The 25,069-nt window shown below is 42.4% G+C and overlaps 1 protein-coding gene across 3 annotated transcripts in view; it reads right to left on the minus strand.

Annotated features, from left to right (window-relative positions):
• NRF1 (nuclear respiratory factor 1) overlaps positions 1-25,069 on the minus strand; it is a gene marked incomplete at its 3' end in the record, with an annotated part of 87,599 nt that overhangs the window by 34,525 nt on the left and 28,005 nt on the right. For all 3 annotated transcript variants that reach the window (XM_080932006.1, XM_080932005.1, XM_080932004.1), the window contains exons 4-7: positions 18,013-18,127; positions 14,320-14,446; positions 11,756-11,896; positions 536-694 (exon numbers count right to left, since the gene is read on the minus strand). In XM_080932006.1, the coding sequence (XP_080788132.1) occupies positions 536-694; positions 11,756-11,896; positions 14,320-14,446; positions 18,013-18,127 (542 nt within the window). The remainder of the gene's footprint in view (positions 1-535; positions 695-11,755; positions 11,897-14,319; positions 14,447-18,012; positions 18,128-25,069) is intronic.

A 25,069-nucleotide genomic window follows, 5' to 3' on the forward strand; every position in this document is an offset into this window, starting at 1 on the left:
CATGGCATCCAGAAGAGAGTGTTGGATCTCTGTAACTAGAGCTGGGCGGCTGGTATGAGTGGTGGGAATTGAACTCAGGTCTTCTGCAAGATCAGCAGGCACGTCTAACCACTCAACTAGCTCTCTAGTGATTCTGTGTGTGTTTGGTTTCAGGTGGGTTTGGTCTAGAACTCACTACACTAGAGATTCTTATGCCTTGGACTCCCGAGTGCTAGCCTTGCAGACACATGCCAGCAAACCAGCTCAACAGTGCTCTTGTTAATCAGAAGCAAGGCCATTGCTAAGCTTTCAAATGACTTATTTCCAAGTTTCTCTGGTTTAAAGCTTTTACAAAAGACAATTATGAAGAAACAAAGTATAAATTCACAGCCTTTCCAGATCTTTCTGTGTACAGTGATGGGAGTAATGAACATCAGAGAATACTCAACTTCTTTAGAGGAAGAGGCTTGCCTATTATGAAATGTTCCGAGACTGTAGAGACAAGCTGAGGTGGGGACCAAGCAAGGCAAAACAATAGGCTACCTGAAGAACTTACCCTTTGCTTCTGCTCTTCTGTGCGGACGTCACTGCGGACATTAGCCCATGGAATGTCTTCTGGCCACCAGATAGGCTTGCAGCTTTCTTTCCCCCAGCCTGGTTTTCCCCGACCTGTGGAATACTTGAGCATCTCTGGGATAAAGGCCCGAAGCTGAGCCTAAAAGGCAAGAGCATGGTTACCATAGTGAACTTAGGACCAACACATGGGATGTGCACCCGGATTCCACATTCTCAGATCACCAAATGGAGCATTCCAAGAGTTCCAGAAAATTACAAAAATTCCTAATGGGACTGCCTAGATCTCTTTGCTTCCCACAGTTACTTCTGTTTCATGGATGACTAAGGAGAATATAATGTTGATTAGGAGACCTTAAAAGCTGTATTTTGTAGACTTGTTCTTAAAAGGGTAACAGTGTCTATCTCCAAACTTGATTTCTGACTCTGAGACACTACCACACCAAGGGCTGATCTTCCTTCTATAACTTCCATGTGTTAACAGTCCATGTTTGGGTGTTGCTAACACTATTTAGGAGGTGATAGTCAAGTAGACACAGAAGACTAGAAGTGAGCAGCAGGTTGAACTGTTGTTTTCTGTAGCCAAGATGACTCTGGAGCAGGACCTCCAGAGAATCAAGTGAAAAAGACCACAAACACTACAAGGTGCATCACATCCATGAAGAGGCGACGCTTGTAAGATATATGGAAAGAAACTGCTTCTCCGGTTTGTAAGATGAAAACAACCCAAGAGTCCTATCAAGTTCCGCAGAGGCAGTAAGTACAAGGCGTGGAGGTAGACCAGACAACATCTGTGAGCTACATATGGACTTCACTCAGCTTGATCTTGGAAAGCTAACTCAAACCAAACCAGGTTTAAACCACAGCCAACTGACATACTTAATTCCTGGCTCAGGAACCAGTGCACACACATAGCAAGACAATAGGTCTGTGTTGCAAATATTCTTCAGCAGGTTTGATTTGGGGCAAGAAAAGCAGTTTATCAAGTCAATCTTAGATCTTGCACCAACCAAGAACATTATTATTTGTGCTGTCTTTGCACTATAAAACCAGTGGGAGGGGACCATTTTGAGCAAGGAGTCAGCATCAAGGACCTGGCTCTAGCTGTAAATAAACAGTAAAGAAACAAGAGTAGGGGAGATTTAAGAATCAGTTGTAGAGAATTAGTATGTCAATACTTTAATACGGTGTTCTTATAGTTCTTTTTATAATAAATATGGAATCTCATTATATCAGAAGATAATACAAATAGTTATATAGTAGGGGACTGTCTTAGTTAGGGCTTTACTGCTGTGAACAGACACCATGATCAAGGCAGTTCTTTTAAGGACAACATTTAATTGTTAATTGGGGCTGCCTTACAGGTTCAGAGATTCACTCCATTATCATCAAGGCAGGCAGCACAGCACTATCCAGGCAGGCAAGGTTCAGGCAGAGGTAAGAGTGCTACATCTTCATCTGAAGGCTGCTAGTGGAAGACTAACTTCTAGGCATCTTAAGTCTTAAGCCCACACTCACAGTGACACACCCACTCCAACAAGGGCACACCCACCAATAGTGCCACTTCCTGGGCCAAGCACACACAAACCACCACAGGGAGCAAGAAGGCAAATCATCTATGCTTATAATATAAAGACAGGTCTGGTTACTTCCTATGTGGACCACGCCTTCTCATCTCTTTCTAAGTGCTTCCTACTCACATATCTCCTGCCTACAGGCTATGATATAATACACTCCATGTATATTTGGCTCTGAGGCATCAAACAGCAGGATAATTGAAATGTATCCATTTGCAAACCCATGCTATCAGCTGACTCATGAGGTCATTCCTCCAGTTATTTTAAGAAAGTACATCTCAAAGTCATTTTTTCCTTTATTCTAGTTTCTTGGCTGTCTTTTCTAGCCTCAAGTAGAAAAAGGGCTTATATACATTTTATTTCTTTAAAAAAAAAAAAATAGCTGTCTCAAATGCACAAATGAAATAAGCTTATACTACGAACTTAAAAGTTCCCTTTTTAGTTCAATTAATAAAAGGAGAGACTTTAAATTGTCCCAAATAAATGTTGAGGCTTTTAAAAAGACTTAGAGACCTTCTTTCAAAAAAATATCAATAATAATAAAGAAGATTCATGTTAGCTACCTATCTACGTATTTATCCCTCCTTGCCCCCATCTCAGCCTGGTTTTGAACTTGAGAGAATTTCCTTCCTCAGCCTCCTCAGTGCTAAGACTACAGGTACAGATCATCATGCCTGACCAGAAAGGGATGGGCTATATGGGGAAAATCAGTGACTAGTTGTCCAGCATAGAAAGAGTTAAGTGATTCCTTTCCAGAATTTGACTGTGTCTTCACTGCCAGTTGGATTAATTAGTGGTCCTAGAGAGTTTGGGAAAGTAAAGCTTCTCAATGTGCTTGTTAAGGAAGGTCTGTCAGTAATCCACAGGGAGACAATCAACAGGATCTTCTCAGGCTGTCTTTAATTGGGTTAGAATAAGCTTGCTTGGTTGTTCTTACTCTGATTTAGGTCTCTTTGTGAATCTAAAGGTCCTAGGCTGCCCAGTAAACTCCTCCAAGCACAGCAGAAAACACCGCTCCTTCAGGGTACAACCAGAGAGAAAGGGTCATCTTCAGGTTCATAGCAACTAAAAGTGAGGATTATAGGCACTATAAAGAGAGCTCAGTGAACAACACTGGCTGCTCTTCCAGGGGACCCAAGTTTGATTCCTATTAACCCCATGGTAGTTCTTAACAGTCTGTTAACTGCCGTCCCAGGTGAACCAGTGCTCTCTTCTGGTGTCTACAGTCACTACATGCATGTGGTGTGCACACACACCCACATACAAAAATAAAGATTAGGTGGGAAGTAAACTGGGGGCGGTGACATATCTGTAATCCCAGCGTTTGGGAGGCGGAAGCAAGAGGATCAGTTCAAGGTCGTCTTCTGCCAGGGCAGCCTGGATTACATGACACCCAGTCACAAAAAACCACACACACATCACAGATGGTTTCAAAATCAAAGATTTTCTAAAATGCTAAACAGCCCAATTGAACACTTCATTAGCATATTTAAGGTGTGGGTTTCAATCTAGTCTAGATATGAAACAAAAGCCTAAACCAGCTAAAATGAAACAACAACAATTCTTACTGCGCCAGAAACCCACCACTTATAGATTCAGTTATTTACCTGCTGTTCAGCAAATGTATTATCCTTAACTCACGCTAAACCAGTGTTTGCCGCTCAGTCCCTCGTGGATTTTTGAGGCTCCTCAATGTAATTTACACTCAATTGTAAGAAAAGAACTTTAACAATTCCACCTCTATTGGCCAGACAATACAAATCACCATATCTGTGAGTTAGGTATCCACAGGTTCAATCAACTGTGAAGCAAACACTCAGTTAAAAAAAAATTACTTGTACTGAATGAATATAACCGGCTGGTCTTTTCTAAAGGTACTTCTTAGCTAGTACAGTCTAACAATTACATATGTGGCATTTACATTGATTAGGTATTGTCTATAGATAACACAGAGATGCTTTAATGTCCACAGATCTCATACAAACACTATGTGTCACTTTCTGTAATAATGTGAGCATTTGTAGATTTGGGTATCTGCACTGGGTCCTCTATGGACACTGAGGACAACTGTGTAACACATTTAAAGAGAAAGCAGCACATATTAAACCATGTAGGAAGGTAAGATTTCTATATCTACAGGAGTACTGTGATGTGGCAGAGAAGGTAAAGTGAAGATTTTTAAAAAAAGAGTGTATAATCTATGCCTCGGCTTTTGTGTGAAGGACAAAGGACAACCTTGGATAAAATCCTCACTTTATCTGAAAAAAGGTCCCACTCTTGTTCAAGGAAGCTGGCCTGTGAGCTCCTGGGAATTCTCTCTGTAAGAGAGTCTGGATTATAGACATATACCACAATGCCTGATTTCATGTGTTTCTGGGGATTTGAATTCAGATCCACACACGTGAGACGCCTTTCCAGCCGGGTGTTGTCTTTTCATTTGAAATGAAGAACTCGCAGGTTGACAGATTGGCTATACCCAAATGTGTATTTCCAGGGCATCAGAGAACTAGAGCCCAGTGATTTCTTCGCTCACTATTTGGATTATTTGCACTACCAACTTCAGTTCAGAGATGATGGAAGTGGCTAATCCTTATGTGAATTTAGTTGCCTACAATTGGCAACACAAACACTGGCATCTGTTGAACACTGGTTTTTCTCAATCTCATTCCCTCCCCACTCCAAGCACACTGCCACAGAAAACACAAAAGAGCTGGTGTGAAACCAACTTTGGAAAGAGTAAGGGCTGGCAAGCAGATTCACCCATTCAAAGACTTGCTTAGACAAGCCACACCTCTGCCCCCCAGGCTCACGCCCCAGGAAGCCCCAGGAAGTGTTGCCCTTCAAGCCTCAGCTTTTCTCACTATCTATCAGGTTGGTCAGTCCCTGCAGGCTTGTGGTCTTTACACTCTTTCTGTAAACCACACACTAAAATAACAGGCTAGCTTGCCTACCAATTCAGTGTCCTGATTAGGCTGATGAATACCTTTCCCTGTAGGTCAAATTCTACTCATTTCATGAAGATATGTTAGGAAAATCAGACAGTGCTGTTTCCTGCACACTTCTTCCACTGATGAGCTTCTTCCACTCAGCACTGCCCTCAGGACCTCTCTGAAGGACTGCTCTCTAGCAGTTGCCAATACCTGCTTCTCAGGTAGAGAACCACTCCTCTTGATAGGCATTTTAATTCTCTGGGGAGTTGGGTGCTGCCTCCCCCAGACTCCACCGCTCTTCCTCCTTAAACTCAGAGAGCTGCCTGCCTCTGCCTCTCGAGTAACAGGCTGAAAGCAGGCACATGTCTACAGTGTGCATTTAGGAAGAAACTGTGGGAATCGAAACTGCTGGTTAAAGGGACATACTCAACACTGACCGACGTTATCCTTCCCTCTCGCACCCAGCTGACAGCTGACAGTACTCACTGGTCCACACCCGACTTATGTGTACAGGTGTTTTTACATAAGGATGTCTGTGTACTACATACATGCATGCGTGCCTAGTGCACATGGAGGTCAGAAGAAGGCACTGGGTTCTCTGGAACTGGAGTTACAGAAGATTGTAAGCTGCCATACGAGCGCCAAGAATTGAACCCAGGTCCCCTACAGGTCAAATAACTCTTAATGGCTGAGCCATCTCTTCAGTCAAACTTCTAACACATTCTTCATTTCTTTCTTTCTTGTTAATTACTGAGCTTTCTGGTTTGAACATATCTGATATATGTTTTTATTACTAGTGAGTTGAAATTTTTTTATATATTGGCTGGCTATTTGTACTTTCAGTGAGCTCTTTATAATACTTTGTCTATTTTTCTATTTTTCTTAATGTGAAAAAAGCATTAGTTTGTTTTGCATATTAATTCTTTATCACATAAGCTGCAAATTTTTCCTTGACCTTAATTGTCCTAAATGTGCAATTTCCCTGGTGATCATCCCTTTCCTTAGCATTCTTGAATATGCCTTATGCTTCTCTGCTTAAAATATACTGTATCCTATTTAAAAACATATCACATAGCTTTGTTTTGTTTTATGAAGACTGCTGCCCTGGAACTCACTCTGTAGACCAGGGTGGCTTTGAACTCAGAGATCCACCTACCTGCCTCCCCCAATATGCCACCACATCCAGCTTACATCACATATTTTAAAATTATGATTGATTTATTTTCTGTGTGCCATGTGTGCTAGGGCATGGGTGTTGGTTTCAATGTCTACCACATGGGTCTGAAGTATTAGACTTCCATTATGTGAGGCTTGGAGGCAAGTGCCCACCTGCTGAGCTAACTTGCAGTCCCTACACCATATGTTTTGTTTTGTTATTTTTAATCCCAATCTGCCTGATTTTTTAAAACATGTATGTGTGTCTGTGAGACAGAAAGAAACACACACACACAAGTTCTGGCTATTTGAACTTAGGTCCTCATACTTGTGTGACAAGCCCTTTACATACCAAGGCATCTTCCCAGCCAGGTGGAGGCCATAGAGGAAGATGTCTGTCTGTCTGTCCTTTTTGGTGGTACTGCAGCTTAAACCTAGGTTCTGGCATATGCTAGGCAAGTACTCTACCACTGAGCTATATCCCCATCCCCTCTAATTGATATCTTGTAAATCATGGCACAGCATGGCATACATTCATTAACTTCAGATAGTAAGAGAAGTCTGCAGGGTGTAGCAGCATACATCTGAAACCCCAGCACTTGGAGTCAGAGACAGAAGGATCAGGAGTTCAGCACTAGTCTGCCTGAGTTATAAGATACCCTACCTATGAAAAAGGAAGCCTGCTTTAAATGGAGAAGCAGCTTGGAACTTTTTTTTTTTTCTAGCAACACTGGGTTATTAACAAAATCTGAGGGGCTAACACTACAGCTATTAGAGTTGCAGCCACAAAATTCAGAGTTGACCGGCCTCACATGTGAGCCACACACCCGGGCTTTAAATGCCCAGGCGAGTTAGTGTGAAGCCAACCCTGAAACCCAGACTTACATTTTAACCCAGTCCCCCCACCCCCTTTAAACTGTTTTACACACAATCCGGGGACACTTCCAGACTTTTGTCATCCCAAACAGAAACTCTCTTAAAATTCCCATTTGGATGCCTCCAGTCCCTGGTGATCTTTTCTCTACTTTTTAGTTACTATGGCCTTACCTATTAGAGACTACCTCATTTGCCTTCCAAACACCACACCAGTGCTATTTCAAAACAAAATCAAACCTTTGAAAACCCTAACAGCAGACAAAAATGTTTTCTACGAAGAATGAATCAAATGCTGTGTTAAGTCTTCCACCTCTGTGTGGACTATTTCAGAGGGCTTTCCAGAAACTAGCAACTTACTGCTCAGTTGTCTCATTGCCCAAGGGATGAAGACGGCCCCAGTGAGTACAAAAGCAGACAGCAAGTTCAGGGGGCAGGCAGAAGAGCCATAGGAAAGGGGTAGAAGGAGCCAGTGATCCTGGGCAGGCTTTTCATAGATGATAATGGAATTCCTTCCATAGTAAGTCTTTACCATATCCTTTCAATACAGTTCTCCTCAAAACACACAACTTCTCCAGAATGTGGGAGTCCTATCCCACTCAACTGTGCCAATGAGAACTAATTCCTCTTCCTGACCTACCAAATTGCTTTGGTTGGCTAGAAAGTCACTATGGAGACCAGGCTGAGCTCAAATTCAGAGAGCCACCTCCCAAATGCTGGGTTAAAGGCTGTGAGGCTTCTCCATGGAAACAGTTTTCAGAATGTAAAAAATTCTCAGGAAACAAGGATTTCTGGCTCCAGGTGCCCGAGAACTAGCAGCAGGGGCTGGTGTCACTGAGCTGGACACCCCGCCCCCAACTCCACATCAGCCGATGACAGTGAGCATCTGAGAAGTACAGATGAAGACACTCTCTAGGCCTGCTCTCTCCTACCTAGAACAACTTGCTCACACTGCCTGCCATTTCTGAAAAATAAGGCAGGTACAGTAGCACACACCTACAGTCTCTACTATCTGGGAGGCTGAGGCAGGAGAATTGCTTGAGCTCAAAAGTTCAAGACCCGGGTATGGTGGCACACGACTTTAATTCTAACCCTGGGAGGCAGAGTTTGTGAGTTGAAGGCAAGCCTGGTCACATGGTGAGACTCAGTTTTAAGAGAAAAAAAAAAATTCAAGTCTACTCTGGCAACATAGAACCTAACCTAACCTGAAATAATGGGTTACTCTCATAACCTTATCCCTAAATTTTTACGTAAGAGTGGTTTAAAAAGAGAATTCTTCTTCCCACCTCCCACCCCGGTGTGTGTGTGTGTGTGTGTGTGTGTGTGTGTGTGTGTGTGTGTGTGTGTGTATGTGTGTGTTAAACTTGCTTTGCAGGTGAGGCTGGCCTTCAGCTTGAACTTCTGGTCCTCTTGCCTTCACTTCCTAAGCCCTGAGGTTACAGATGTTCACCATAATACTTGGCGAAGAATTATATCTTCAAAATAAAGCAACAAAGATGAGCAAACCCCAAAGGACAACAGCTCTGCTTCCTGAGCACAGGGCAGTCAGTTCTGTGACACCTATCCACTTCATGAGCCAACTTTCAGTGTGTAAAGTTAAGAATGCTTACTGCTCCTGCAGAGGACTGCAGGGTAAAAGGTGTTGTCTTCTGGCTTCTACAGGCACCTGCATACAGACATGTATACATAGTCTCTTTCTCCCTCCCCCGCCACAATGAAAAATTAAGTCAATTGCACTTGAGTGTGGTGGCACATGCCTTTAATTCCAGCACAGAGAAGGCAGAGACAAGTGAATTTCTGTCTGTTTGAGGCCAGTCTGATGATATATATACATAGCAAATTCCAGGTAAGCCATGGCCACACATGAAGATCCTCTCTCCAAACAAAGCCTTTGAGAAGAGATAAATGCTAACAGTAATAATAAAATTGTGAGATAGTTTAGTCTTCAAAGCACTTTCTTTCACAATACCTAATTTTTACTTCCTCTAACTTTATGAGGCAGGAAGGCTCATGAAACTGAGGCCTAGAGGGCTGGTGAAATGGCTCAGTGGTTAAGAGAACTGGCTGCTCTTCCAGGGGTCATGAGTTCAATTCCCAGTAACAACATAGTAGTTCACAACTGTGTAACTGGATCGGATGCAGGGTGCTCATATACATAAACAAATCTTTAAGGAAAAAGTGAGGCGGGAGTTAATATGCAGTAGTGCTTAAACTAGAAACTAGATTTTAGTATTCTTAATTCAGAACACATTTCAGGTCTGTACACAGAGTCCCACATCTACGTTAGCTCTGTATAAACATGATCACCTCCATATCATAAAGTACAGTTAAGATAGTTAACAGAGACATCTGGTTAACAGAGCATATCTACAGCATAGTCTAGTTTCCAGGGACTTGATCAAGTTAAGAAAGTCATAAATTACCCAGATGGTCTGAAATCTAGAACTAACATTCCATCATTTGGCTTTTTATGGCTACAGTCACATTTGAACTGTTGTTTTCTGGATTTTAAAGTAGAAGTCTCTGTCTCCCCCCCCACCCCTCGTGTGTGTGTGTGTGTGTGTGTGTGTGTGTGTGTGTGTGTGTGTGTGTGTGTGAGAGAGAGAGAGAGAGAGAGAGAGAGAGAGAGAGGGAATGGGAGTGAAGAATGTAATGTAATAGCATGTCTCCCAACACTTCATACAGATCCAAGGTGGTAAAAAGAGTTAATGACATTTTTGTCCCAAAATAAAGAAAAATAAAAAACCAGGTAACATCTGACGTACATTCTTACAGACTTTAGTTTACTATATCTTCCAGGTACTATTTTACAGTAATAGAGAACATTCTTTCAAGGACCCAGTAGGTCAATAGCCTTGTCATCTTTGGGCCATGGCACGTCTCCTCCCATTTAAGTAGTTGGCATTCCTATTATAATTTAAGCACTAGTTAAATTCTATACTTTTCTTGTTGTAAGTAATACAACAGTACTATGAACATCATCACTTTTTCTAGAGAGCAACCCATACACTTTTAAAGATTACTTATACCTCCTATTTTTCATTATGTGTCATACCGTGTCTGCAGTGGGAGAGACATGCTCACTTTGAATGTCCTCTGCGCTCCCAACCAGTCTCCGAGGGACGTGCAAGTGTGTCTCACAGACAGTTGGGAGAAGTGCTTTTTCCCATGCCTCTTGTCTAGCCAGGCTTGGTTTGGAATTAAACATTATTTTTGCTACTATTAAAAGTGTAAAGCTTTAGGGTCCTTTAACACAGGGAGGAATTTGGTTCCACTTAAGATGAAAGTATATGAGGAAAGCAAAACAACAAGAGGCCAAGGGAGAAGATACCAGTATCTGTACATTTTCTGAACACTTGGAAATTCCCATTCAGGTGTGGCTAGTCTTTTATCACCTTATTCCCTCCTCTTCACAGTGTGCTTTGTAAATGCTTCTTTATTTATTTATTGGAGGCATTCCCACAGAGCACATGAAGACAACTTTTGGGGCCAGTTCTCTCCTTCTACCACGTGAATTCTGAAGATTGGATTCAGATTGTCAGGCTTGGTGACAAGTGCCTTTAACCATCTCATGGGGCTCCTTTAAAATACGGAAACATTTTAAAACTATTTGTTACGTTTTATTTTCAACCCTCAACTGTACTTTATGGCCGAGAGACAGAGAACATTCTTAAAATTAGCCATGTGAAATGGACACAGCAACAGAACCTCACACAACTGTGAACAGTGAGTGAAAGACCCTTCATGTCCACAGAATACTCTAGGCTCTAAACAGCAAAGGATCACAGTTCAGAACTTTTTATTTTAAAAAGGCAGGGTTTCACTATGTATTCCAGGCTAACCTTGAACTCATAATTCTCCTACATCTATCCTCAGATATTGAGATCATAGCTCCTGTGATACCACACTAAGCTAGCTCTAGCTTTAAATTTATAAAATACAAAGCTATTTCTCATCAAGTCTCTGGCTCAGACCCATTCAAGGAACCAGCTGATCCCTACGTTACTGAATTTAGTTTTGTTCCAATATTCTTAGGCTATTTACTAAACAGGCACTATTGTTTAGATGGCATGCTATTTTAGGTGTTGAGCAGCTGAGTTGAATAGCAATAAAAAAATAAAAAGTCATTGCTTTAAAATTCTACCTAGAGAAACAGAACAAAACCAAAAATTAGTAAATAAAAACTAGTCAGTTGTGGTGGCATGTGACTTTAGTCCTAGCACTTGGAGGCTAAGCCAGCTGTTCTGAGTTTGACACCAGCCTAGGATACACAGCAAATTCTGGGCCACCCAAGGCTACATAGCCTACCTCAAAAACCTGGGGGTGGGGAGGAACAGAGGAGCAGCCTAGCTTGCTAAACTGGTCTCCTTTGATTGTGATTCCTCAAACTTTGAACAGTCTCCAGGTCAAACCAACCGAAAGCAGAAAGTTTCCTTCACCAGCACAGAAACCTAGGTTAAAGGAACAAACACTTGGCAGCAGAGAGGAGGGTGCTGGTCTGTGCTTAGTCAGGACGCTCCTCTTGGACTTGCCCAAGGCTGCCACACACTTTAGTCTGTGTCTCAAGCTCCAGTCACATCACCACAGACAAAGCTAGAAAAGAGAAGAGAGGCCCGCCCACATCTGCATCTCTCATCTTTGATCTCCTCCTCATTTCCCGCCCTGTACCTGGGTCATTTTGTCCACAGAGACTGGAATCCCATCGATGGTGAGAGGTGGTAGTTCTGAATTAACCTCCTGTGGCGCAGGGGCGTGTTCTGCTAGAGCTGACTCTAGGTCTTCCAGTATCATGCTCTTGTACTTTCGAACCTGCAGGGAATTAAGAGCAGAAGTAAACAAGATGCTCAACAGCCAGGGAGACTAATGCCAGGCAACAAGAAAGTGGGTGGGGCTGGTCTCCCTTCACCTCTGCAGAGATCCTAGAAAAAATACTCTTCCAAGTAGAAGATGAAAATACCCGCTGGCCCCAAAGACACAACACTGAACAGAATCAAATGAAAAGATGATGAAATTTTAGGTAACTGCGCAGGAGGGAGCCCAGGGGAAAAGTCCACTGCTTCTCAGTTAAAAGTCATGTTTTCTCAAGCCACAGAGACCTTCCACCTGTTCAGATATAGTGTAAATAACACTCACCACTATGCATTTCCCAGGCTAGTTGTGTCCCAGTCACATCCAACTGACTGTTAGCCAGTAAAATAATTTTCCAGATCTGAGGGCTTATAGCTCTAGACTCTAATATACTTAAAACTGCCTTTTCTTTCTTTCTTTCTTTCCTTCCTTCCTTCTTTCCTCCCTCTCTCCCTCCTTCCCTCTCTTTCTTTCTTTCAAGCCAGGCACCATACAGACAGAAGATCCAAGTGCTTAAGAGGCTGGACTGAAATGAGTAAATGTGAAAAGTGCCACTACTAGCAAAGCCCGAGGCCAGGGAGCCCCATGGGCTACCCTTTCTTCCCTTCAGGTAATGGTTGGAGATGGTGGTGAACTTCAAAGCCATGATGCCCCTCAGGTGTCAGTCCAGTTCTGAATCTAACTGTATGAATCTCACCACTGTAATGGAACCCGTCCTAGACAACAGAAGCCCCAGAGCCACAGCACAGTGTCCATGTGCACATTCTTCCGTTATAAGCAAAAGGAGGCAAACACTGAATCCATCACCATCAATCATGGGTTTATTCACTTAGAATAAATATACAAGGGATGAGGAAGTCTAGGGATAATAAAGCTAGGAAGTATGGAAATAATTAGATGGGATAGGAAATTAGCTTGTTTTCAGGTCTTAAGGCATTCTCTTGGGGGTAGGGGACACAAAATTTTGGTAAGAAATTCCAACCATGTTTTCTGCTCAATGAACTTACTGCCTTAATTGGGCTCCAAAGAGAAAGCTCCCATATCGTACCTCACTGACCTTCAACCTACCCATACTCCATTTGGGGCATGACTGAGAGCTGGGACTCAAACTCAGGCCTCAGGCTAGCATGGAGCGTTTACCAACTGAGCAATCTCCCCAGTTACTACATTTAAGACCTTGGCCTACATTTTATATATACGAAACTACCCTGAGCTCAGTGTTCTTTACGCTACTTCCCCTGAGCAGTTCTTATGGGAGGACAGGCAGTTTTAATGTCTGTCCCCAGTGAAGAAGGTATTACTGGCCTTATTTTACACAGAAGACACTGAGGAAAAACTGCAGGATTTTTTTTTTTAAATTAAATTAGGGACACGGAATGATTGCTCGGTGGTTAAGACTGATGGCTGTTCTTCCAGATGACCTGTGTACAATTTCTAGCACCCACAGGGTAGCTCACCACCATCCTTAACTCTAGTGCCAGGGGATTTCACACCTTTTCCGGTCTCCAGGAGCACACATACACATGAGGCATAAACTCACAAGACACACACATATACAAACAAACAAATAGAAAAGCATGTAGACTGGGCTGGCCTTGATTCCACTTGCTTCCCCTGCTGAGTGCTGGGAATAAAAGCATGTGTTACTGTGCCCAGCTAAACCAACTTAAAAAAATAAAAAGCAAGAGATTTTAAAATATCCAAATACTTGCTTAATAAAATGCTTCCAACATGCCTTATAAAACTACCATTATGGAGTCATCTAGTGTTTTGCTTCAGATATAAATATAAATCTCACATTTTTTAAGGTGTCTAATTTAGCTCAGGATGGCCTTGAACTCTGTAGCCAGCCAACCTTAAATACCTGATCCTGCTGCCTCTGCCTCCTGACTGCTGAGATTACAGGCACGTACCACAACTGATAAGGTGCTTAGGATAGAACCCAACTTCATGCACACTAGGTAAGGCCTCTACCAACTGGGCTACATCCTCAGCCCTGCACTGGTTTCTTAAATAAAATACTGTCCTTTTTTTTTTAAACTGTAGCTGGTGAGGTACAATACATTGCTTTAGTAAGTAGAAACAGTAATGATCCTTAAAAAAATTATTATAATATATATATATATACATATATATATATATATATATATATATATATATCCAAAGCATGAAACAGCTTTGGCCACCAAGTCAAGCATCAAGCTAGATTCAACAAAGGCCTACCATCTGCTGCTCTTGACTGAAGACTACTGATAAGGTATCTTTCTGACCACTGCACGGGGCTGATCCTATCTGTTTCAATCTGCACAAACCAGCCTCCTTCTACCCTTGAGCACTGGCCTGGAAAGAAGGAAAGGCCAGAGAACAGCTCAGATTGGACTCACCACGTTCTCCAAAGGCGCTGCACCAAACACCTTAAAGACGGGGTTGGGTTTGGAGGGCGAGATGCAGAGGACAATAGCTTGCTGTCCCACTCGCGTCGTGTATTCATCCAACGTGGCTCTGAGTTTCCTGAACAGAATGACAGCAAACTTACTATGAGTGGGGACAATTCTGATCAGATATGTTCTGAAATATGAGAACAGCAAGGAGAGAAGTACAGAATCTATCAGAGAAAGTGTGCACATATTTTCTTAAGGCCAACACATGGATGTACTGGGTCGGGGCTTATGCCTCAGGAAGCAGACATAGCAGCTTTTATTTATTTATTTATTTAACATAATCATTTATGTATTCTATATGAGTACACTGTAGCTGTCTTCAGACACCAGAAGAGGGCATCAGATCTCATTACAGATTACTCATTATGAACCACCATGTCGTCGCTGGGAACTGAACTCAGGACCTCTGGAAGAGCAGTCAGTGCTCTTAACCGCTGAGCCATCTCTCCAGTCCAGGAAGCAGACATAACAGCTTCTAATATAGTAAGCTTCTAATATAGTTACAACTTTTCCCCCCAGAGGTAGGGTCCTCCACGTAGCTATGGTTGCCCTAAAACTTGTTTATAGACCAGGGAGGCCTTGAGTAAGAGAACCACCTGCCTCAGTCTCCCAAGGGTTGTAATCAGAGGTGTACCACCACACCCAGTCAAGTCTCAACACCAATCATTTCTATTTACATCAAGGATGCGTGTCATTTGCACACACAGACCTACTGCTCACACTGCAAACAGCAAGGGGAAAGTATTGTGGCTTCAGGTTTAGTTAGTTACATTATTTTGAGCCAGGGTCTCATGTAGCGCAGGCTGGTCTTAAATATATATCCTCTGCCTCCATCCTCCAGGTGCTAAGTTTGCAGGTAAACACCACCGTGCCCAGCTACAGCGTTATATTTTATTGTGATATAGACACAATGACTGGCCTGTGGGCATGTCTATGAGAGAATTATCTTGACTACTAATTGATACAGGAGGACTCAGACCATGGTGGGCAGCATGATTCTTTGGACAGATGGTCCTGGGCTGTGTTAGGAAGCTAATTAAGCAAGAGCCTACAAGTAGTATTTTGGCATACACCTTTAATTCCAGCACTTGGGAAACAGAGGCAGGCAATCTTTATAAATTCAAGAACAACCTAGTCTATGTGGTGAGTTCCCACATAGCAAAAAATAATAAAAATTAAAAGCGCAAATACTAAGATTACAAAACAAAACCCATAAAGGAGCAAAAACCTGTAAGAAAACAAGCAGGCAGCATTCCTCCACGGTTTCTGCCAAGCCCTGGCTTTGACTCCCTCACTGATGGCCTTGACCTGAAGGGTAATGACTTAAGCCCCTTCTTCCCCCACACTGCTTTTGGTGAGAGCATTTTATCACAGAAAAAAACAAAACAAAACAAAGATAAAACAAAAAACCAGCACACAAACCCACAGTGTTTACAAATGATGAAATGAGTTTCTGCAGTAGCCCCTCTTACCAGTGCTCCAACCCCCCACCGGATATCTATAAGTTGAGATAGAATCAAATCCTCTGTATATTCGGGTTTTTTTTCCTATACATACATATCAATGATAAAGTTTAATTTGTAAGCCAAGACTAGTTAGAGATGAACAGTAACTCATCATAGAAACAATTATAACAAGAGTTGGAGAGATGGCCCAAAGGTTAATAGTACTTACTACTCTTCCAGAGGATCTGGGTTTGATTCCTAATACATTATACCTGTCTGTATGTGTCCTACAACTGTCTGTAACTCCAGCTTCAAGGGAGTCTCTGGTTTCCTCAAGAGCACATAAACCCATGCAGGCACACAAAATCCTCTTCTGACCTCTGTGGGTACCAGGCACTTACATGGTACATATATACACACAGGCAAAACACTCATACACATAAAATAATTAAATTAAAAAATCTAAAATAAAAATATTCAAATTATAACTATATACTTAGTGAAATTATTTAAACTCATTAACTATTTTAGAACTGCCATTTGGTATTTGTGGACTATGGTTGACCCTCTGAGGTAACTAACCTCAGAAAGCAAACCCTCCAATAAAGAAGCAATGCACACACTGCCCTTCCCCTCTGAGTCATAGGGACTACCTTCTATTTCACTTCTTCAATGAATGGTTGATCTTCACTGTCTCCAGTCCTCTCTCCACTCTCAAGACAGGAGCTTCATATATAGCTCAGGCTAGCTCAAAACCCATGACCTGCCCACCTCAGCCTCTTGTGTACTGGGATTACAGATGTGTCCTAACCATGCCTTGAACCCTCCATATGCACAAACCGCCAGAGCAGCTTGCCGGCCTCCTGATGCTGGGTTTCCTCTACTCCTCTAATCGTTCCTCTCGTGCTCTCCCTGGCTGCATTGTTAAAGGTGACCACGCTGACAAGGTGTGGTGCAGATACATTTAACCATAGCACTTGGGAGGCAGCAGGTAGAGCTTCAGGAGTTCAGGCTAGCCTGGTCTATACAGAGTTCTAAGACAGCCAGAGCAACATAGTGACCATGTTTCAGAAGTAAAATTAAAAGTATAAGTAAGTAAATAAAAAAAAAAAAAATCAACTACCTTGGCTGTTAATAACTCCATCTGCCTGAAATGCTCTTCCCCTAGACATAGAAACAGTTAATTTCAGTCCCTCCCTGCTTTGGGCAAAGGCCACTTCTCCAGACTGTTCTTAGACTAGAGAAACAAGTAAGTTCTTTGGTGTCCAGAAATATTTTTTTTTCTTTTATTAGATACTCTGTATTTACATTTGAGATGCTAGCCCTTTACCCCACCCCACTCCTATTCCCCCTCCCCCTCCATTTGACTTCACAAAGGTGCACTCCCTCCTGATCCCCCTCTCCACCCCATTGCCTTGGTATTCCCCTACATTGGGACAATCTGCCCTCTCTGGAACAAAAGCCTCTTCTCACATTGAGGCCAGACACTGCTATCTTCAGCTACATACACAAATGGATCAATAGGTCTCTCAAAGTGTGCACAGAGGTTGGTGTTTTACTCCATGGGAGTTTTGGAGGGTTTGGTTGGTTGATAATGTTGTTCTTCCCATGAGGTTGCAACCCCTTTTCAGATCCTTAGGTTCTTTCTTTAGCAACCTCATTGGGGTCCCTGAGTTCAGACTGATAGTTAGCTGCACCTGGAGGGTGGCCTGTTTTCGAATGTTAAATAGGCACCTCAGCCATTGTCCCAGGGTCTGAGACTTAATATAATGTATGTTTTCTTTCTCCCTCTTTCAGAACGTAAATTCTTTAAGGGCCTTTGTTGCTCAGTGTGGTACTCCCAGTATCTAGAGTGCTGCCTGAATACAGCAGGCACACACTTTCCTGGATGAACTGATGTGCCGTTAGACATCTTTCTTCCTTATTTTAAGACTCTGTCTTATTATGTAGCTTTGGCTGACCTGGAATTCACTCTGTAAACCAGACTGGCCTTGAACTCAGAGATGTTATACATGTATTACGTCAGATTTTCTAAATCTTCATTAATTTAATTTTATGGGATTGATTCCGAGTCTAAGCCTATCATCAAATACTCCATCCCAGTGTTGTGAGGAATCCAGTAAAGACTATTCAAGCTCTGACATTCACACAGGAAGCATCCAAATAGCAAATGGGGTAAGGCAGCTCTCACCGAAGCAAACGTGTCTGCTGTCTCTTTCGGATAGATGGGTTAGATTCAAACACATGAGGCCGTTTCCGTTTCTTCCCTGTTGCCACAGCAGCTGCAGCAGCCATTCCCACAGGACCTGAAATAATAAGTATGTGGTGACATTAGGCAGGAGATTGCAAGGGTACGAGACAGACAGCAACACACTATTAGTGAAAACAGAATGATTGCAATGTTATCAGTGTTCTTCACTAGTTTCCCATGAACCATATACATTTACAATCTTTTCCTTCCTGTCAAATGCCATCTTGAATTTTGCACAGTGCTGCTGCTGTTTTACTAGCGAGCTCACACTGTTAATACTGCAGCACCGAGAGAAAGGCCTGCCACAACGAAACAGGCTCAGGCCTTCACCCTGCACCTGTAGCTTCATGGTCCTCTCGCTGCTGCAACACTGCAAGTTAAGGAACTGGGAGGACATGTGGAAGAACTAAACTGGACCATGTGCCACTCAATGAACACAGCAACCATAAGGTCCAGGCGGTAAAGGGATCCTGGCCAAGGAGATGAACACTTCTTTACTCCCACAGCAACAACAAAAGTTAATAAAAGCTGGTCTAGCTGTCCTGAGACTAATGCATAGAAGTCTTGGGGTTGTTTGAGTGGGTAAGTCTAAGTAACCACTACTGCAGTTTGGAATCGATGGGTTAACATCAAAGATAGCATGTCACTCTATCCTTTCTTGCCAGCCCATAAAAGGCGTAGATAAAAATTAAACTGCTAACATTACATCCCATGTATATTCTAACAGGGCGAACTGCAGCAAGCCTTTGGTCTGCAGGCTGCTCAGTGCTATCATGGTCTTGCTGGAGAGACCCTCTAGAGACCACTATGGCTCACTATATAACCCAGACTAGTGATCCTCCTGCCTCTGCTGTAAGTGCTGGGTTACAGGCACCTTGTGCCTAGCTAGCTATCAGGTAGAAATCTTAAGCCCTGAAATAATTGCTTCCAACATTTTCATTATAAAACTGTGGCAATATTTTAACATAAGATCCATCTTTGAATAAAATTTTGTGCATGAAACAGTATTACTAACTACACCCACCATGTACAGATTTGTATGATTTATCTGTTTTATATAACTGAAATCTTCCCTTTCAGTTTTTTTTTTTTTTTTTTTAAAGAAAGGATCTCATGTTGAACAGGGTGACCTTAGAATCATTAAGTAAGCAAGAATAACCTTGAACTCTTGATCTTTGACCTGCCTCCTGGGATTAACAAGTATATACTATCACTCCCAGCTTGTCTGCCTTCATCAGGCCTGCCTTCTTCAGGCCTCCCTCCTTCTGGACTTCCTTTCTTTCCTCCTCCTGCCCTGCTGCACTGTAGCCAAGAATTTTTGGCTCTAGCACTAGCGACTCTACCTGCTAAGCTATATCCCAAGCCCTGCAACTATCTGCTGAGAGAAATTCCCTACACCTCCTTCCACAGCTCTGGAAACCATCCCGTTTATATTTCAATTCCTCACAGAAGCACAATTATACTGTATCTGTCCTTCTGGGTTGTTTGTTAGTATAATTTCTTTAAGGTTGATCTACACTGTCACATAGTGCAAGATCTCCCCCGTTTGAACACACACACACACACACACACACACACACACACACACACAGAGAGAGAGGGGGGGGTGGGGAGGGAGAGAGTTTGCTACTGTGGGATTCACTTTATTTGTTTACTTAGAGGTAAGCCTTATGGGCCACATGGATGGTGAAGTCTAGCGTCTTAGAGGAAACCCCACATTCTTATGGCAGCATTACTTTGTGTCACCATGCAGTATACAAAGGATCTAGCTGTCCCACTGTACTGCCAATCTAGTTATCTTTGTAACTTTGATCATAGCTGTCCTCTTAGACCTGTGGTATCATTTTCTGTGACACCGAATACCATTTTATAAGAGATGTCTTTTCAAATCCTTTTACCATTTTAAAATATCAGGTTGATTTTCTTGTTCTGTTGTTATTGAACACATTTGTTTCTTGTGGAATTTCAAAGTAAATTGCAAATGTCAATATAATACCCTTAAATACTTCAGCAGACTTATTAGCTAGATTCACCAATGTTTACAATTTTTTGCTTATTGTTGAGGTGTATGTGAGCACGTGCATGTGGGTATGCACTCCACCTTACTTCCTAACAGCAATTTTTACTGAATCTGGATTCTCAGATTTGGCTAAGCTAGCTAGGCAGCAAGCTTGTAGGACCCTGATCTGGTAAATCTATAAATTCAAATATAAATCCCAACAAGACTGTTTTTAGAACTGGATAAAATAATCCTATTATTTAAATGTAGACACAAAGACCAAACAGAGAATATTTAGAATATACTAAGTAGAGGCCTCATCCTGCTGCATGTTACCCTGAAGCCTAAGTTACTAAGACTGGATCCTGAGACACAAACTCATCACTACACTGCAAGGATCCTGGTCAGGAGACATGGGAGAAGAGTGGGCGATCAAAGATGTGGCACTCACTGTTCACATAGCTACGGACAGACAGCTGTCTAAACCAACACTGGTCAACAAACACCCACCTTCTGAGGAAGAGCAGGTGAGTTCGAACATAGCAAACACAGGAAGAGAAGCTCTAAGTGCTCTAGCATACCGGATTAGTGCCTGGTTTGGCAAATTTCAGAAAGCTGAAAGTATGCCTATCTTTGGTCTCTCAACTACCCTCCTGGAGACATCTTCAAGCAGTCTGTCACGATCACTTGTGGAAATCTAAAGTGAGGCTGGGGCAGGAGGACTGAGAGGTAAGAGGACAGCTTGAGCTACAGAGCAGAATCCTGGCTCTTGAGCTGCACAAATGGGTCACAGGTTAAAAGCACACACTGCTCTTGCAGAGGACCCAGGTTCAGCCCCACTTATGTTCCCAGCACCCATGTTGGGGTGCTTACAGGCGCCTGTAGCTCCAATTCTAAGGAATCCACTGTTCTCTCTGGCTTCTGCAGTAGACTCAATCATGCCGCCCTGCCCACACACATAACTGAAAATAAAGTAAAAATATTTCAAGAGCACCCTTTTAAAAAGAAATTTCACAAAGTTTTCTTTTTTTTTTCCATGAAGCAAGTGGTAACCCTTTAGTAGTTCATGAGAAGTATTTTTCTAATGAAACAGAATAAAGCCAGAGTGGATCAGAACATCATAGGAAAAAAAATCAGAATATATCACTTGTAATGAGGTATTACTAGATAAAAAATAACTATTTCAATTAAAGATGTTTATTTTATTTGAGGGCAAAATATAAAATATATTGCTATGAGAAACTAACAAGAGGTTAAAAAAAATTGTGGCTTACATCTGTAACCCGAGGTCTAAGACATAGCTACAAATAGTAAAATATTCTAATTCTGATAATAAACACAAGCCACATTATCAACACAACTGAATCTCAGAAAAACACGGAATGAAAATGTCATTCTGAAGCTCAATTATAGAATGAATATACATTAATAATTAAGAGTCCAGATGCAGCAAGATAGTAAGTAAAGGTGTTTATCTCTGCACCCCCTTTAAAGGTAAAGACACAGACAGACAGACAGACAGACAGACAGACAGACACACACACACACACACACACACACACACACACACAGCAGGAACACAGCTTAGCAAGGAAAGGTATTTGCCCTGTAAGCGCAACTTGGGTTCAGATTCCTGGAGCCCATGCAGAAGTCATTGCACATACATAACTACACATATTTTTGTTTATTTACAGTTCTGAGAAAGGCTCTCACCACGTAGGCCTGCTTGGCCTAGAATTTACTGTGTGGCCCAAGCTGGCCTTACACTTACTGAGACCTTCTTGCTTCTGCTTCTCAAGCAGTGGGATTAAAGGTGTGCACCACTGTGCCCAGCTTTAAACAACTTGTTGCTTAACTTTTTAGAGGAAATTAATGCTTAACAAATAAAACACTAAATAAAAACAAAAGTTCAGAGTCTGATCATTAATATAAAATTTAAATCATACAAAACAATGCCAACTATTATTTAATGATGCATGCACATAAAGCAAAAACATAAAGAAATACAGAAAACGTGTGACCTCAGTAGAAGGAAGTATAAGAAGAGGTATACCAGCTAGACACGATTCTGCACACCTCTAACCCAGCTCTCAGAAGCTGAGGCAAAAGGACCAGCCTGGGCTATACAGCAAGACACTGTCTTAAGCAAATGTGGGAGGAGAACACACCACAAATGTACCTGTAATGTGCACTTCCAAATGAATGAATGAATAAATCAGCAAGACATGTCTATGCACTCCTTTAATCCCAGCACTTGGGGGAAGGCAGAGGCAGGAGGATTTCTGAGTTCCAAGACACACAGGACTACACAGAGAAACCCTGTCTGGAAAAAAAAAGACAAAACCAAAGAAAAACAATACCCGAAAACAATTTGGGGAGCTAGTAAGATGGCTCAGTGAGCAAAGGTTGCTTACTTCCGTCCAAGTTCAACTGCCTGAACTCCCTCTCTGGGGCACACTGTAGAAGTGAGCCCATGAAAACAGCAGCAGAACAGAGCTGGGCAGCAAGCATGCGTGTGCTTGTCATGGCCATCTGGGTTTTCTTCTGCAGTCCAGTATCAGGTTTTATACCTGCCAGACAATCCAAACCTCCTTCCTGGGGGCAAGTGTGACTACATGTAAATCTTTTCCTACTACCCACTGCGTCTAAGAAAATAAGTTCATTCTGTTTAAAATGAAGTCCCCTGGAGGCTAGAGAGATGGCTCAGCAGTTAAGAACACGTGTTGCTCTTCCAGAGGATCCACCACTGCACCCACAGGGCAGCTCACAACCATCGGTAATTCCAGGTCTAGGGAATCTAACACCTTCTTCTAACTTCTTGGGCACCAGACACGCATGTGGTGCACATACATACATGTGACAAAACACCTATGAATCTAAAAACAAAAACCATGAAGTCCTGTGTAATTGATATCAGAGACTAATATGGAAAAAGTTTGACCACCGATCACTCTCTCTCACACACACACACACACACACACACACACACACACACACACACAGAGGTGCTATCTAGCCATTGGCTAGAAGAGTACCAACTGGTGTAGGCTAGCCAGCCAGGAGGTCCCGGAGGCCTGCCTGTCTCTCCCCAGTGCTTCTTACCTGGGTTCTGGAGATCAAACTCAGGTCCTTATGCTTGCATGGCAAGCACTTTGCTGACTGAGGCCCTTCTTAATTTTTTCTCCTTGAGAATCAACACTGATCAAGAGCTGTCTGAGCTGAAGGGAATTAGAACCATTTTTGATAGACAACCTGGTATGAATTGACTGGTATTGACTTCGAGTTGCCTTTTGGGTATGTCGATGCTACAGACTAGTCCTCAGAAGAAATTCTCTAGCAATCAACAAATGTGACAAGTCAGGATCAATCATAACTGAGCAGTTAATAAGAGCCATACTGATACAGATGAAGATGCTTGCAGCCAATCATCGGACTGAGCATGGGGACCTCAATGGAAGAGCTAGAGAAAGGACTGAAATAGCTGAAAGGGTCTGCAACCTCTTGGGAAAAACATTATCACCCTCCCACCCCCAGTTCCCAGGGACTAAAAAACTAGTCAATGAGCACACATGGAGAGACCCATGGCTCCAGCTGCATATATAGAAGATGACACTGCCTGTCATCAACAGGAAAAGAGGCTTTGGTCCAGTGAAGGCTCATTTTCTCAGAGTAGAGGAATGCCAAGGCACTGAGGTGGGAGTGGGAGCATCTTCATGGAAGCAAGGGGAGGGGGAGGGGGATGGGAGGGGGGAAAGGGATAACATTTGAAATGTTGATACAGAGAATATCCAATAAAAAATGATTTAAAAAAAAAAAAAAAGACTCTGCCACCTCTGCAAATTCTCTTTGGTCTACTGTAACTGTAAATGTGTGTGCCTCCCCACACACCCAGCAGCTTCTGCAAACATGCATCCTGCAGAGCCTCTAAGTGCTGTGCAGTCACTCATGCTAGTTCTCTGTACTATCTTCTCTTTTGCCTCACAAAGCTCAGCCACGATGGCCTCCTTCCTTTTTCATCTGAGAGTCCTTGCCTGTGAGACATCCTCAGTCTGATACTGTCTCCTCAGCACTTAGCCTGGATTGATAACCTGTCACTACTGGCCTGACAGCTCCTTCAAAGTAAGCTATCTTAGTCAAAGAATCTATACCGTGTAGTGTATCTAATTACAATCCCTTAGTGGCAACTTATAAGAGGTTTGAAGGGCCTCTTTTTACACTGAAAGACTTTAGTCTTCCTGTTCTGTTGTTTAGTGTTTGTTTCTGACATAAAGTCTCACTGTTGTCTAAGCTGCTCTTGAACACCTGGGCTCTGTTCCTCCCGTCTCAAGCCCCTGAGCAGTTGAGACTATAGGCTCATGCATTATGCCTAGCCAGCTCTAGTCTTTGTTTAATATGCTGGAACTGAACCCACAGCCTCACGCATGCTAGGCAAGTGTTCACCCTCTGACTAGGACACACAGTACAGCAGCAAAGCAAAGCCATGTCTCAAAGCATCTTCCTTCATAAGAAAGAAGGAGGCCCGGGTTCATTATGTTAGGATGCCCTCTTCTGGGAAGTACAAAAATTTCACAAAATATATGTTATAAACATTTAAACCCAGTGTCTTACACATGGCTGGCTAAGCAAGTAATTTACCACTGAGCTAGATTCCCAGCCCCTCCCTTACTTTTTAAGCTCACCGTTCCAGAAATAGTACAGTGAGTGATAGCATGAGATTATCACACTATCCTTTACCTTAATTAAATAAACATATATACTTTATTGAGGTAGTACTTTGGCCATTCCTGAGAATTGCTTTCCTGCACATCTTTTCCTAAAGAGAACACTAAACCCACCAAGACATGGTTTATATGTGTGTCTCACCATGATGCTAAATATGTAATATACATAGAATAAGTCTCTTTCAAATCTCTTAGTATCCTGGAAAACTTCAAGCCCATAAAATTAGACTGAGACCATTAAGGATCACTAAAGTTCTTGGTACTACCTAGCAGAAGC

The sequence above is a fragment of the Micromys minutus genome, assembly GCF_963924665.1.
Source record: "Micromys minutus genome assembly, chromosome: 18".
NCBI classification, from domain to species: Eukaryota; Metazoa; Chordata; class Mammalia; order Rodentia; family Muridae; genus Micromys; species Micromys minutus.